Below are 14,513 nucleotides of genomic sequence, written 5' to 3'. Positions count from 1 at the left end.
TATGTGAAAAACGAACTAATATTCATTCTTTGGCACTGCCAGGGTCGAGCTTCGTTAGAGAGAGTGATAATTTTTAAAAGGCATTGGGATCATTATTTCTTTTTCTCACAATCTAGTTTACTAATGTATGACTTCCTCCATCAGAACTACGTCTGGTCGTCGCGAAGTGGGCGACTGCTGCCAATCAAAACAAGAACAGAGCGGTACAAAAACTCGTTCGAACCTTACTCGGTCAGACTCTATCACCGCCACTCATTGATGAGGGAACATGAAATGCACCAAGATACCTGTGTGTAGTCGCTGAATGAACTCTTTATGTTGGGTCTGTTCTATTTATGTGTATTTTTCTGTTGTGTTGTCTTTATATGAGAAAAGAGTCCTTGTAATCACAACAAATTTCCGTAAGGATCAATAAAGCAGTCTTAGTCTTAGTCTTAGCTAGCTTTTAGTTTCTTATAATCTAATAATGACAGTTAGATTGCGATGTTCAAAGCTCACTTTGTTACGTGTGTAACACATGCACGAGAAAAAAAACATAAAAGAATAAACGGCTTGTCATTGAAAGAGGTTCTATCCAAGGCAAAAGACATGAGAGGAATGGAGAAAGACGGTCGACAGATCATGTATGATGCCCCAACGGTTTAAACAGACTAAGTAATAGGTGAAAGTAAAGGAAGTGATGTTTTTGGCGTTTTTTTTTTTTGGAATGTTACAATGTAGCACCTAATTATCCTTCTCTTAGAAAGCAAATGGAGTGTGAGGCTGGAAAGACTTTAATGTGGTCAGTGTACATAATATACTGTGAAGTGGTCAATTTACTCACAAACAAGTTTTAGTGGGAGTGGGGGCTTTCCCGAACCAGTGACTAAACCGAAGTTTCAGCTGCTTAGTGCTGACTAGCAGAACACAATGGACCTCATTCACCAATCGTAAATAAACACATTTAGCCACGTCATAATATTGATAAAACAATGAAAAATACGTATCACGTGACAGCCGTTATGGATTACATAATTTGTAAAGAAGATATATAGAATCACGTGGCTAAAGGTTGTTTGTTTACGATTGGTAAATGAGGAGCATTAATTGAAAGACACCATAGCACAAAATCAAAATCTATCATGGATCGACATGTGGTATATAGTCATCTGTACATATGATTCTCTACGTCGCCCAACCATGCGTGACACCAAGCACGCACGCCGACACTCTAACCCTCCTCCCGGCTAAACACGTTATGATTGGACAAGCTACATGCGGCTCTATATGGAAGATATTAAATATACTAACATACAATAATTAATAAGCTTCTTGAGCCCTTCAATTCACTCTTATAAAAGTAGGTCTAGATCTATTATAATAGTATCTAGACTCTAGATCTAGATCTAAATATATGTAGGTAGGCAAATAAGCAAATGTTTTTATTTTTAAAAAAAATGGATTTGGGTCGATTGGCTATCTTGATAGCTCCATTCATACTAGTTTTACATTCACGCATTCGCCTTCTTATAACAGTATTATGTTGTTTAATTGTTTCCAAAACACTCTCAGTGACTGTATCGACAGTGATATGCGGGTAATACGTGGCTAGTTATTTTAAATACATCTAACCTCAGTCAAACCTCAGTAAATTGCGCATTATTCTCATCAAGTCCATTTAAACCAAAATGTGTTTTGTAAACATAATTATCCATGACACAAGTGCACGCCGTAAGATTAACTCGAGCGTTTAATAATATGAATAAATCTAAAAGCAAGTAATTTTTGTCTATGTAAATGCATCCGCCCGTACAATGTTAACTCATTTTCCTTTTTTTAAAAAAAAGTATAAATATTTAGTTTGGTAGTACTTAGTTTGCATATTTTGTCAACTACCAGTATTTTATATTTTCGAAATGTGGGAGGCCCTTTTAATGGCGAGACCCAGGCCGATTGCATTAACGTTAATCCAGCTAGCAAGTGACAGTTTGATAGCATAGTCTATGTCCAACCGGTCTTTATTTGCATGTATTATAAAGACTATTTCAACATCGTAAGAATTTGGTAGCTTCAATATTTGACACTATAACAGACTTGTAGGTTCGGCCAATGATTCTCTTTCGTGCTGAAAATAGACGTCAAACGTCATTCACAACAAGGGGAAATAATTCATCGTCTGCTGACCGTTGGTTGAATTACTTCTCGTCTGCAGATCTTTATTTTAATAACCACCGGGCGCCACTTTGAAGTGTATTGTGGACTCGATCTATTGTTCTCATTTCTGCAAAGAACTGCAGGCTAGTGCCATTGTTACTGTCAAATCGATACTTTCTTTGTTTGATGAGAAATTAATACATTCAAGAGCCCCCAGGAGAAATAGATCGCCAATTGTTAATCTTGATAAAGTATTTTTCTTTTGCTTTTGTTTTAATCTTTTAAGAATTTCAGTAGGTCAGCGCGTTCGCTGTTATGAAACCAGCCTGAGTTACTGTTCTTTGAAAGGGCCTATAATCAAGAATTAAAACGTTAAAACGAATTTTATTACGTAATGTAAAGACATATTATCAGACTTTATTATCAGACTTTATAGACCAGGCGACAGTGGTTTCCAAATGGCTGAAACCAGACATTGATTAAGTGAATAATGAATTCTGTTTGATTATTATAAGACATAACAATAATCTTGCACTAATTAATCATGTAGCGAGCAGGGAGTCAGGGGAGAGAAACAGATCATGAATGATTGACTTAAGTGAAATGGCAGCATATTAAGCAAATATTTAATTAAAACTCTTGAAATATGTTTCCAACGAAATGTTTAGCTATTTTGCCATTAGGGTAGAATGGCCAACTATATTTTTTAACAAGTGAATACTTTCCATGTCAATAATAAAAAGCTGTCACAAAATTTCTTTTGGTTGGCATTTCATTGACATGTAATCAATAATTATTCATACCGATTCATACCGATATTACAACATCGATGAAAACAAAAAAAAGATATTGTTAGAAAATTTCTGTCCACGTCTGGTATGGTAACATTCCCCCCACCTCAAGCAAACTCTTTCTTACTTCCCCCCCCCTCTTTAAATAGGAATGTCCTACTAGACTTACGTCCTTTGGTCCTGGATTGGGAGTCCAATATAGGACGACATTAGTTTCGTTACTAATGTTATACATTATAGACGTTAAAAGATAAGATAATTACGTCCTACGCGTATCCCTGTGTATATCTAGTCATGCATGCAAATCAGTGCCTTCAAATCTGCTAGGTCGTTGGTTTTCCTGGCTGACTCAGGCAACCCATTCCATGCTCAAATAGCACTAGGAAAGAAGGTACACTATTATAAGTTTGTTCTAGCATCTTGAACAAGGAATGTGCCTTTATCTTTTGTGTCTTTCTGGGTATTTATTGGGTTTCGTTTTTCTATTTTTTTAATTATCATCTAGTGTTTAATGTGTAATTGGCTGCCTGGTGGTGCGGTTTGCGCGCTGGAGTGTCTTTCAGACTTAAACCATGGTCCCGGATCGTCCTGCGGTAGGGTTAGACTAGGAAATAAATTATTTTCAACTTTGAAGGACGATCCGCAACATTTAAAACATTTTACTAACATTTTAAAATGACTACTTTACTTTTAAGTCTTCTCTCCTGAAGCGTAACTACATTTTGGGATTTTACTAATGGCGTAGCTTGACCATCCCATGAACATATCAAGGGCGACTTTGACGTGGATTGTTCACACCAAAGCTTTTCTGAAGAGCTGTCCGTCATCCCTCGATACGGTTGACCGCTCGTAGTACGCTGACCTGTCCAGCTTGTCACACACGACAACCCCTACCAGCCCCTACCCGCACTGTCAGTTCAGTTTTACAATATTCTGTATAGAAGGACTTCTTACGGTCCGACAGTTACGCTGGGCAGGGCACGTATCCCGTATGGGGGACGATAGTATGCCAAAATACGAAAAACATGCATATATGTAGCTGATGAAGGCCTCGTGGTCCAAACGTCCTTTGTTTTACTTGGTCCGGCAGGGTTACATATATGCATGTTTTTGGTATTTTCTTTACAGTCGTTTACCCCTGCAGCAGTAAATCTTTGTTTTTTTGAGTCGTATGCCAAAAGCAGTCATTTTTTTTGTGAGCTAAAAGGTGGTCGACGTAACAGAGGTGCCCCACGGAAAACTTGCCTCGGCTCACATAGAAGAGAGCACCTGTTGGCATGCGGCCTCAGAACGAGACAGGTGGATGTCACTCACAAACGCCGCGGGATACACATTTGAGACCAAAAGAAAATCCGCTGCCGAGGACAGACGCAGACGGCGAAAAGAAAATTTTACTCGACCGCCAGCGTACAATGGTTATGCTTGCCCTGGATGTGGCAAAATATGTAGGTCACAGCTGGGGCTGCACAGCCACGGGAAATACTGCATTCCTCGTTAATCTTAGGACTCGAAGACAAGCCTTATTATTATTATTATTTTCAATATTATTTAATTCATTTTATTCAAGAGCTCAACAGAGGGTAGGGGTTCCAGAATATAGCCTGCCCAGGACTCACATTTGTTTATATCCGGCCATCGTTTGTAATAGTTTTTGTTGTAATTATACAGAGTGTAACAGCCAATAGGAAAGCTCTTGTTGTCTGCAGACGTTTCGTAACTTTTATCTGACCATATTGTTTTTTTAAGTCATTAACTTTTTTTCAATTTTATTTATTAAGAATACATTCCACTGTTTGCTTTGCAAAAAAAATAATAAAAAATCATACAAATAACTTTGGACATGACGCATTTGATTAAAAAGAAAAGGGCAGTAACCTTTACATGGACGATTGAATTCTTTCCCTTCGACTCTCGCTACAATGAAATATTCAACCAATCAATAGTCTGCCTTGTATCAATTTAACTGCTGGATCAAAGCGACATCCTTTCTTTCTTGTTTTCAAATAGCTGAACCGTTTTTTAAATTTCTTTTTATCATTTTATAGTCAAATTTCATTCACTTTTTTCTTACTTGAAATAATTAAGTTAAAAGACGTCTGGCTTTAACTCATTATTATGTTTAAAGGAACATATATTAAATGGAAATGGCAGAAACATGTCTGTACATATTTAAATTTGACATCTTTTGTTGACTATGATTCTTTACATTTCAGAAATGGATGTGTCTACAAAGCGTGTGTCATTTAGAAACATTATGCAAGCTTGCTAGACAATGACCGGCGAAGTACATACCAACCAGGTAGCCATCCATCCCCAGGCCTACGTTAAAATGAAAATTAAGACTAAAGACTGCTTTATTGATCCTTATTGGAAATCTGTTGTGATTACAAGGACTCTTTTCTCAAATAAAAACAACAACAAAAGCATTCGAATAAATAGAACAGACACAACCTAAAGAGTTCATTGAGTGACTACTATTTATGTCTATGGTGACTACACACAGACGTCTGAATTTATTTTGCGTTTCTTAGTCAACGAGTGGCGTTGATAGAGTCTGACCGTGTAAGGAACGAACGAGTTTCTTTTCTGTACCGTTCAGTTCTAGTTTTGATGGACAGAAGTCGCCCACTTCGTGACGACTTGACGTAGTTATAACTAGTAGACCCACGGCGTAGCATACGCCGCTATTTTGCAGGGCCGGCCTTAGGCCACTGCAACCTATGCGACCGCAGTGGGCCCCTCACTTTCATAAGACCCGCGCTAATTCTAGGTGTAAATTAGCAAGTTAAACCATTTTAAAACAGATTTCCCGCGGTCTCCTGATTTACCTAGAAATCTCCTGATTGCAAAATATACGAAAATGTCATGGAAATCTCCGGAAATTATTAAAATCTTTTGAAAACTCATACAAATCTCCTGAAATATATAGACATAAATTGTCATCTGGGGTGCCATTCAATATGGAAAACGCCAATCCTACGCGCGATCAAGAAAAAAAATGTATCATGCAATACCCGTAATTGTAGAATCTGGTGAAAGTAGCTTCTCGTACCTCAAACTAATGAAGAATTACTTGAGGTCAACAATTCTCATAGATAGATTGAAACATTTGGTAATTGTTGTTATTGAGTGTGATCTAGGTAGGAAATAGAATTTTGATGATATTCCGTATGACTTCGCTACACACAAGGCTCGTAAAGTAATTTTGTACGTAATAAAGAATGAAAAAAATGCAAATACGAATTTATTTTCTAATACAAACTCTTAATTTTCACTTATTATCCGTATCCCTACCCAAACTTAGCCCCGCAAAATCCGTTTCGCATAGAGCTCCACAATGGTTAAGTCCGGCACTGCTATTTAGTGACGGGTGAATACAAAGTAGATTACTAGTTTGTTGAGGAGGGTGGTGTTAAGTGTAAAAGTTTGAGAAACACTGCTGTGACCTGTTTTTCCCAAAGCAATATTTACATGTTGATTTTTTTACAAACCTTTATCAACCTACTCTTTCTTTCTGGCACAATTTTTGTACACGTTATTTCTCCCATTTCTATTCTGGGAACAAGTTGAAACTTTACACAACTATTTGTTCTACTTTTAAAAAATATGAGTCAATTCAAAAATTAACCAATTAGTTAATTAATTATCGGTGATTAATTATTATGTTTGGTATGGAACAAAGGAAATAAACACTACTTTTGAGAGATGTGGCTGCATATATGTAGTTGTTCCCATTGGTACGCTTTATACGCGTTATTTCTCCCACTTCCTATTTTCGGGTCAAGTTGAAATAGTCGAAAATAGTTAACAATAGTTGACAATAGTCGACAATAGCTGACAATAGTCGACAATAGCTGACAATAGTTGACAATAGTTGACAATAGTTGACAATAGTTGACAATATTTGACAATAGTTGACAATAGTCGACAATAGTCGACAATAGTCAACAATAGTTGACAATAGTTGACAATAGTTGACAATAGTTGATAATAGTTGACAATAGTCGACAATAGTTGACAATAGTTGACAATAGTTGACAATAGTTGACAATATTTGACAATAGTTGACAATAGTTGACAATAGTCGACAATAGTTGACAATAGTTGACAATAGTTGACAATATTTGACAATAGTTGACAATAGTCGACAATAGTCGACAATAGTCAACAATAGTTGACAATAGTTGACAATAGTTGACAATAGTTGATAATAGTTGACAATAGTTGACAATAGTTGACAATAGTTGACAATAGTTGACAATAGTTGACAATAGTTGACAATAGTTGACAATAGTTGACAATAGTCGACAATAGCTGACAATAGTTGACAATAGTTGACAATAGTTGACAATAGTTGACAATATTTGACAATAGTTGACAATAGTCGACAATAGTCGACAATAGTCAACAATAGTTGACAATAGTTGACAATAGTTGACAATAGTTGATAATAGTTGACAATAGTCGACAATAGTTGACAATAGTTGACAATAGTCGACAATAGTTGACAATAGTTGACAATACATGAATCAATAAAAAAAAGTTAACAAATTAGTTAATCAATAAGTGATAATAAATTTATTTATTATATAGGAAAAATGGAGATTTCTCATGCAGTATTGAGATATACGACAGTGATTTTTGCGGTTCTTGCTCTTAGATAAATTTATTTGTTTGTTTATTAGACGGAGAGCTTCAGATATTGATCACAAGAAAAAGTTTGGATGTTATATTTATAAATCTACTTACCGACGTCCAATTCAAATTGCACTCTGTCAATAAATAAATTCAATCAATTGCACAGTTTTATGCATACATATTAAATAGATGTCCAGAAGCAAGTTGTCGCTATTACGTTCAAAGCAATATAAGATGTCGCTATTACGTTCAAAGCAATATAGGATGTCGCTATTACGTTCAAAGCAATATAGGATGTCGCTATTACGTTCAAAGCAATATAGGATGTCGCTATTACGTTCAAAGCAATATAAGATGTCGCTATTACGTTCAAAGCAATGTAAGATGTCGCTATTACGTTCAAAGCAATGTAAGATGTCGCTGTTATGTTCAAAGCAATATAAGATGTCGCTATTACGTTCAAAGCAATATAAGATGTGGCTATTACGTTAAAAGCAATATAAGATGTCGCTATTACGTTCAAAGCAATATAAGATGTGGCTATTACGTTAAAAGCAATATAAGATGTCGCTATTACGTTCAAAGCAATATAAGATGTCGCTATTACGTTCAAAGCAATATAAGATGTCGCTATTACGTTCAAAGCAATATAAGATGTCGCTATTACGTTCAAAGCAATATAAGATGTCGCTATTACGTTCAAAGCAATGTAAGATGTCGCTGTTATGTTCAAAGCAATATAAGATGTCGCTATTACGTTCAAAGCAATATAAGATGTGGCTATTACGTTAAAAGCAATATAAGATGTCGCTATTACGTTCAAAGCAATATAAGATGTCGCTATTACGTTCAAAGCAATATAAGATGTCGCTATTACGTTCAAAGCAATATAAGATGTCGCTATTATGTTCAAAGCAATATAAGATGTCGCTATTACGTTCAAAGCAATATAAGATGTCGCTATTATGTTCAAAGCAATATAAGATGTCGCTATTACGTTCAAAGCAATATAAGATGTCGCTATTACGTTCAAAGCAATATAAGATGTCGCTATTACGTTCAAAGCAGTATAAATTGTCGCTATAACGTTCAAAGCAATGTCCCCTCTCATCTGTCTGGCTTTGCGTTTCCCTTTCCCTAGAAACATGAAGATAGACTCAACTGTTTTTCTCTTTACCAGACTAAACAACACAAACACAATAGATTTACTTTCACCTTATGACCTCACCGACCCCGGGGTTTTTAATGGCTACATTAAAATGTCCTGGAAATGTTCACGGCTGCCAGAAAAAAAATACAAATGTCTCCTCAATGATTCAAAGAGCTTTGTTTTATGTGACGTTTTCAATCCAACTAGTGAACATGGGTTCCCCTTTATTCCAAGGTAAGCGGAATGTGCAGTAACATATATACACGTATACGTATATACGGAGAGAGAGAGGGAGAGAGAGGTAGGGAGAGAGGGGGGAGAGAGAGAGAGGGGGAGGGAGGGAGAGAGAGAGGTAGGGAGAGAGGGGGGAGAGAGGGAGGGAGAGGTAGGGAGAGAGGGGGAGAGAGAGAGGGAGGGAGAGAGGGAGGGGGAGAGGGGAGAGAGAGAGGGTGGGAGAGAGAGAGGGAGGGAGAGGTAGGGAGAGGGGGAGAGAGAGGGAGGGAGAGAGAGGGGGGAGAGAGAGAGGGAGGGAGGGAGAGAGATGGAGAGAGAGGGGGGAGAGAGAGAGAGAGGCGTTAATGTAAGAAGAATACTTTGTAATTTCATTCACTCCACTTACATTAAAGATTCTCATACATGGAAGAAAAACTGTAGTGGGACGCGGTGGCAGAGTGGTTAAGAGCTTGGCTTACGAACCTGGGGGTCCTGGGTTCGAATCTCGGTGAAGACTGGGCTTTTTAATTTTGAGATTTTTAGGGCACGCTTGAGCGTCCACCGAGCTCTAATAACTGTTAGTACCTGACTTTGTGTGCTCGATGATCTTACCTTCATCTGCACCTTAGATCGCAGGGTCTCAAAGGGGAGCTTTACTTTACTTTACTAGAAAGACCATGGATAGCTGACCTTTCGGTTTAAATTATCTGGTGTACACAATAGTTAAAAAGTATAGGAAAATTGTTGTGCAGTTTTTAGCAGTTCAGAATCACAGAAATCAAATAAATCATTTCAATATGGAGGAAGCATGAGACTTTAACTCTATGACTTAAGACTTTTTAAAAAAGAAATGGGCAACTAATAAGAGGCTTGTCTTGGTGTTTTAAGATACCATTATCATGAGCCCGCATTTCCACTGCAAGCACACAGCATCACTTCAGGTACATGCCATCACTCCAAGATCACACCATCACTCCAAAGCATTTATCATCATTCCAAGATCAAGCCATCACTCCAAAGCATTTATCATCATTCCAAGATCAAGCCATCACTCCAAAGCATTTTTCATCACTCCAAGATCACACCATCACTCCAAAGCATTTATCATCATTCCAAGATCAAGCCATCACTCCAAAGCATTTATCATCACTCCAAGATCACACCATCACTCCAAAGCATTTATCATCACTCCAAGATCACACCATCACTCCAAAGCATTTATCATCATTCCAAGATCAAGCCATCACTCCAAAGCATTTATCATCATTCCAAGATCAAGCCATCACTCCAAAGCATTTATCATCATTCCAAGATCACACCATCACTCCAAAGCATTTTTCATCACTCCAAGATCACACCATCACTCCAAAGCATTTATCATCACTCCAAGATCACACCATCACTCCAAAGCATTTATCATCACTCCAAGATCACACCATCACTATGTTATAAAGGAGATTTGATATGAAGATCTACTTCCACACATTGAGATATACTGCACAATTTTAACGCAACGGACCTCATTCACCAATCGTAAACAAACAACATTTAGCCACGTTATTCTCTATCTCTTCTGTACAAATTAAGTAATACGCAAAGGCTAATCACGTGATACGTTTTTTTTCCCCATTTTTTTTATCAATATTATCACGTGTCTAAATGTTGTTTGTTTACGATTGTTGAATGAGGTCCATTCTTTTTTGTTTAGATTGAAACAGATAAGTTGTTAAGTTTATGGTAAAAATCTCCATTACAGATTTTTTTTTTTTTAAAGACAAACTTCGCGTCAAATATTAATACCTAGAAATATTCGCAATATTGAAACCTATTTAATGACTCAAGTCTACAAAATATAGAATCTTTAACTTAAACATCATTCAGATTGCTTAGAAACAACAGAAATAAATCTATGAATTAAATCGTAACACTAGAGCCAATTATTTAATGAACATTTATTAAGCAGTAAGAGCTATTGTTTTTGTTTACCATTTGTGTATACCATGAGAGAGGGGGAAGTGGTTGGTTGGTAAGGTGACTGCTATTGGTAGACCTGATTCATTATTTCACCTCCATTGAAGAAGAGCTGGAAGGGGAAGTAATTCGATTGAGCCAAACTATTTTATATTTCTTTAGGTAAGCACAAGAGACTCCACTCTGTGTGATATAAATCTAAAAATAAATATATGAATGTGCTAAAAATAAAATGTGTTGGTATTAGATGTATATGTCCTCTGGTAAAAGTTGCACATTGAATTTAGTGCTAGCTCCTGAGTGAACCTTTTTCTCATCAGTAGTAATAGCTTGCGTAAATGATTACAATTACAAAGGAGACATTAACACTAAATCAAAAAATCCAACAAAGCATTAGAATTTATTAAAAGAAATTTCTATAAATCAAATAAGAACATAAAACTAAAATGTTATTTAACCTTGGTTAGGCCAATAATCATCATCATCATCAAACTCCATTTGAGAAATGGCTTGAGAGGCTCAAATCCTCTCTTGCAAAAGCCCTGGACAGAAACCCTGCTGTCTTGCGTAGTGCATAAATGTCGCCATACAGGTCGAGAATTTTGGGTTTCCCAGACCTGTCGAGACGGAGATCAGCAAGTCTGGGGCAGTCAAACAGAATATGAGGCACGGTTTCCTCTTCTTCCCCGCAGCGGGGGCACCGTGAATCGAAATTTGGCCATAGCCGCTAGAAATATGAGCCAACAGGACAATGACCTGACCTGCACTGTGCTATAATAGCTTGATCAGGCCTGGACAGCCTCCACCACCTCATGCGCTCCCAGACTCCACGGGCTATTTGGGACGTGTCCCAGCACTCAAACCACTTTTCCATTTTCTGTTTTTCCGTTCTATAAATAGAATATGCATCCTCCGTTTGGGACCCCTCAACTCAAGAAAACATTAAGAAACTGGAACAGACACAAAATAGAGCAGTGAGATTCATAACAAACGAATATTCACATTTGACTAGAGTGACACCTTTAGTAAAATCACTAAATTTAGAAAGCCTTCAGGATAGAAGACTTAAAAGTAAAGTAGCAATTATACATTAAACACTGAACCATAATCTACAAAAACAAAATCTAATAAAATACTGGGAAAGACACAAAGATAAAGGCACATTCCTCGTACCATATGCTAGAACAAATTTGTACAAATACTCCATCTTCCCTAGAGCTATTAGAGCATGGAATGGGTTGCCTGAGCCAGCCAGGAAAACCAGTGACTTGGCAGAATTAATTGATTAATATGCATGACTAGATGCATGAAGCGTAGGACGTAATCATCTTCATTTTGAAGTAACGTCTGTATTATATAAGATAAGCTAATCCTAAATACACATAGCGGTATTCTGTAAAGAAAAGATCCTGTGTGAAATTTGCCTAGTAAAAAAGGGAAGAATATACAGTCAAGTGATGTCTCCTGAAGGCTATAAAATGGCTATTTAGAAAACTCCTCATTGCTATTGATTTTCTAAAGTCTAAGTGTCTCCCATTTCAGTCCATTAATAATGCAATTGTAAGAATCAGAATAATGGAAAGAGAATAGTCTGTATGTTCAATGACACAGTTTGATCAATAGTATCAAACACATCAAGGTCAATTGTTTTCTTTAGCAAACTAAAAGTTAATTTAAAAAATCCCATTTTAATATGTGAATTCCTCGACTTCTAAGACATTTGTGGCTAGATTGAAACAACAGCATTGTCTTTGAGTGGTATTTTATAATACCAATCTCACAAGCACTCATTGCCACTCCAAGCACACATCACCATTCCAAGCATTCACCAAAAATAAAAAAAATAAAAACATCAATCCAAGCAATCATCATCAATTTAAGCACACACCATCAATTTAAGCACACACCATCAATTTAAGCACACACCATCAATTTAAGCACACACCATCACTGCAAGCAATCATCATCAATTTAAGCACTCACCATCAATTTAAGCACTCACCATCACTCCAAGCAATCATCATCAATTTAAGCACTCACCATCAATTTAAGCACTCACCATCAATTTAAGCACTCACCATCACTCCAAGCAATCAACATCAATTTAAGCACTCACCATCACTGCAAGCAATCATCATCAATTTAAGCACTCACCATCAATTTAAGCACTCACCATCAATTTAATCACACACCATCACCCCAAGCAATCATCATCAATTTAAGCACATACCATCACTCCAAGCAATCATCAATTTAAGCAGAAACCATCACTCCAAGCAATCATCGATCATTTTAAGCACACACCACATGACTTTTGATATACTATCTCTTTCATTTGCAACTTCTCATGTGACTAAAGAGGCCAATCATAGATACACATCCAGGTCAGGGATTTGTACAGGGTTTTCACCTTTTTTTTTGTTCTTCTCGTGTGTTCATCATCTACAATCCAGGAACTCTTCAACTAGTTAACCTCCAAACATTCAGAATTGTTCTTTTCTATTTTTGATTTACATATTTCAATAAAAGAGACTCCGAAATTGTATTCTTCAGAAATAAAGATTATCCACTATCCCAAGTCCCCTGTAGCGTTGTCAGACTGTGATCATGATGCCCCAGAGTATGAGCCCCTACCCACTACTGTCCTGCAGGAGGTTCAGACATAACAAATCTCCCTTCTTGAAGAAATGTCCAAACAAAAACAAATACATGAACCCAGTCTGTGCACTCCAAACAAAAACAAATACATGAACCCAGTCTGTGCACTCCAAACAAAAACAAATACATGAACCCAGTCTGTGCACTCAGTGAGTGTTTGTAACAGTGAAAGAAACAAATGTCCCATAAAATATTGAGTGTTGTCAAACTTAGCAAGTCTTGTAAGATAAATCAAAAGGTTCAATCAATAATCCTGCTGTCATTAGGGGAATTGAAAATAATTCAATAAACATTTTGAGAATGACAAAGTCTGCTCTAAGATCTAAGGGTAAAAAAAACTGAGAAGAGACTAATGATTACAGAAACTAATTAGAGAGAACTTATTAATGAGAGTGGCCAAGTCACAGAAGTTTGTTATACATGTTTCTGACGTGCCTACCTAAAGATAATTAAATCCTTGCCCTAACATTCTGCAGGACTGTGAGGATGGTGGTGAAAAACGTTTGAATCTGGTACTATGGATCCACAGTCAAGCCACGTCAGAGTATGAGCTTCTTAGAAAAGGATATTGCTTTGATGCATCAAGCACCAAGGACTATTGTGAAGTAATGAAAGATATTCATTATTTCTTTCAATGACTGCATTTGTGTTTGTATGAGAGATAGACCAAGTCAAGGAAAATCAATTTATCATCAGCACATCATCATATGTCCCTTGACTTTCATCGTAGGGGTGCTGTATCAGTTTGAATAACCAAAGCCCTTCACTTTTCCAGGTCAGTAGCTGTTCTTAGCAGGATATCAAGAGAGAGGCCTGTCCATTCTTTTACATTGTCTTTGGACCACTTTTTCTTCATGATTCCTCCACTGTACTTGGAAGGATGACTCTGTGAGTCATGTCTTACAATATGACGGAACCAGTAATAATAATGGCATGTTGTGTTTTTGATTCTGAAGAGG

General features: G+C 36.9%; 2 protein-coding genes across 2 annotated transcripts in view; one reads left to right on the top strand and one right to left on the bottom strand.

Annotated features, from left to right (window-relative positions):
* Window positions 1-7,698, bottom strand: part of LOC106071481 (uncharacterized) — a 34,964-nt gene extending 27,266 nt beyond the window's left edge. The window contains exon 1 of the mRNA XM_056006757.1: window positions 7,674-7,698. The gene's annotated coding sequence lies outside the window, so the exon portion shown is untranslated. The remainder of the gene's footprint in view (window positions 1-7,673) is intronic.
* A 2,126-nt stretch (window positions 7,699-9,824) lies between these two features.
* On the top strand, window positions 9,825-10,388 carry LOC129922100 (histidine-rich glycoprotein-like). The gene has a single exon (XM_056006679.1). The coding sequence runs from the start codon at window positions 9,825-9,827 to the stop codon at window positions 10,386-10,388; it is 564 nt and encodes a 187-aa protein (XP_055862654.1).
* Window positions 10,389-14,513: the final 4,125 nt, after the last annotated feature.

This window comes from Biomphalaria glabrata, chromosome 12, assembly GCF_947242115.1.
Source record: "Biomphalaria glabrata chromosome 12, xgBioGlab47.1, whole genome shotgun sequence".
Lineage (NCBI taxonomy): Eukaryota > Metazoa > Mollusca > Gastropoda > Planorbidae > Biomphalaria > Biomphalaria glabrata.
This window is presented reverse-complemented; position numbering and strand designations above follow the sequence as displayed.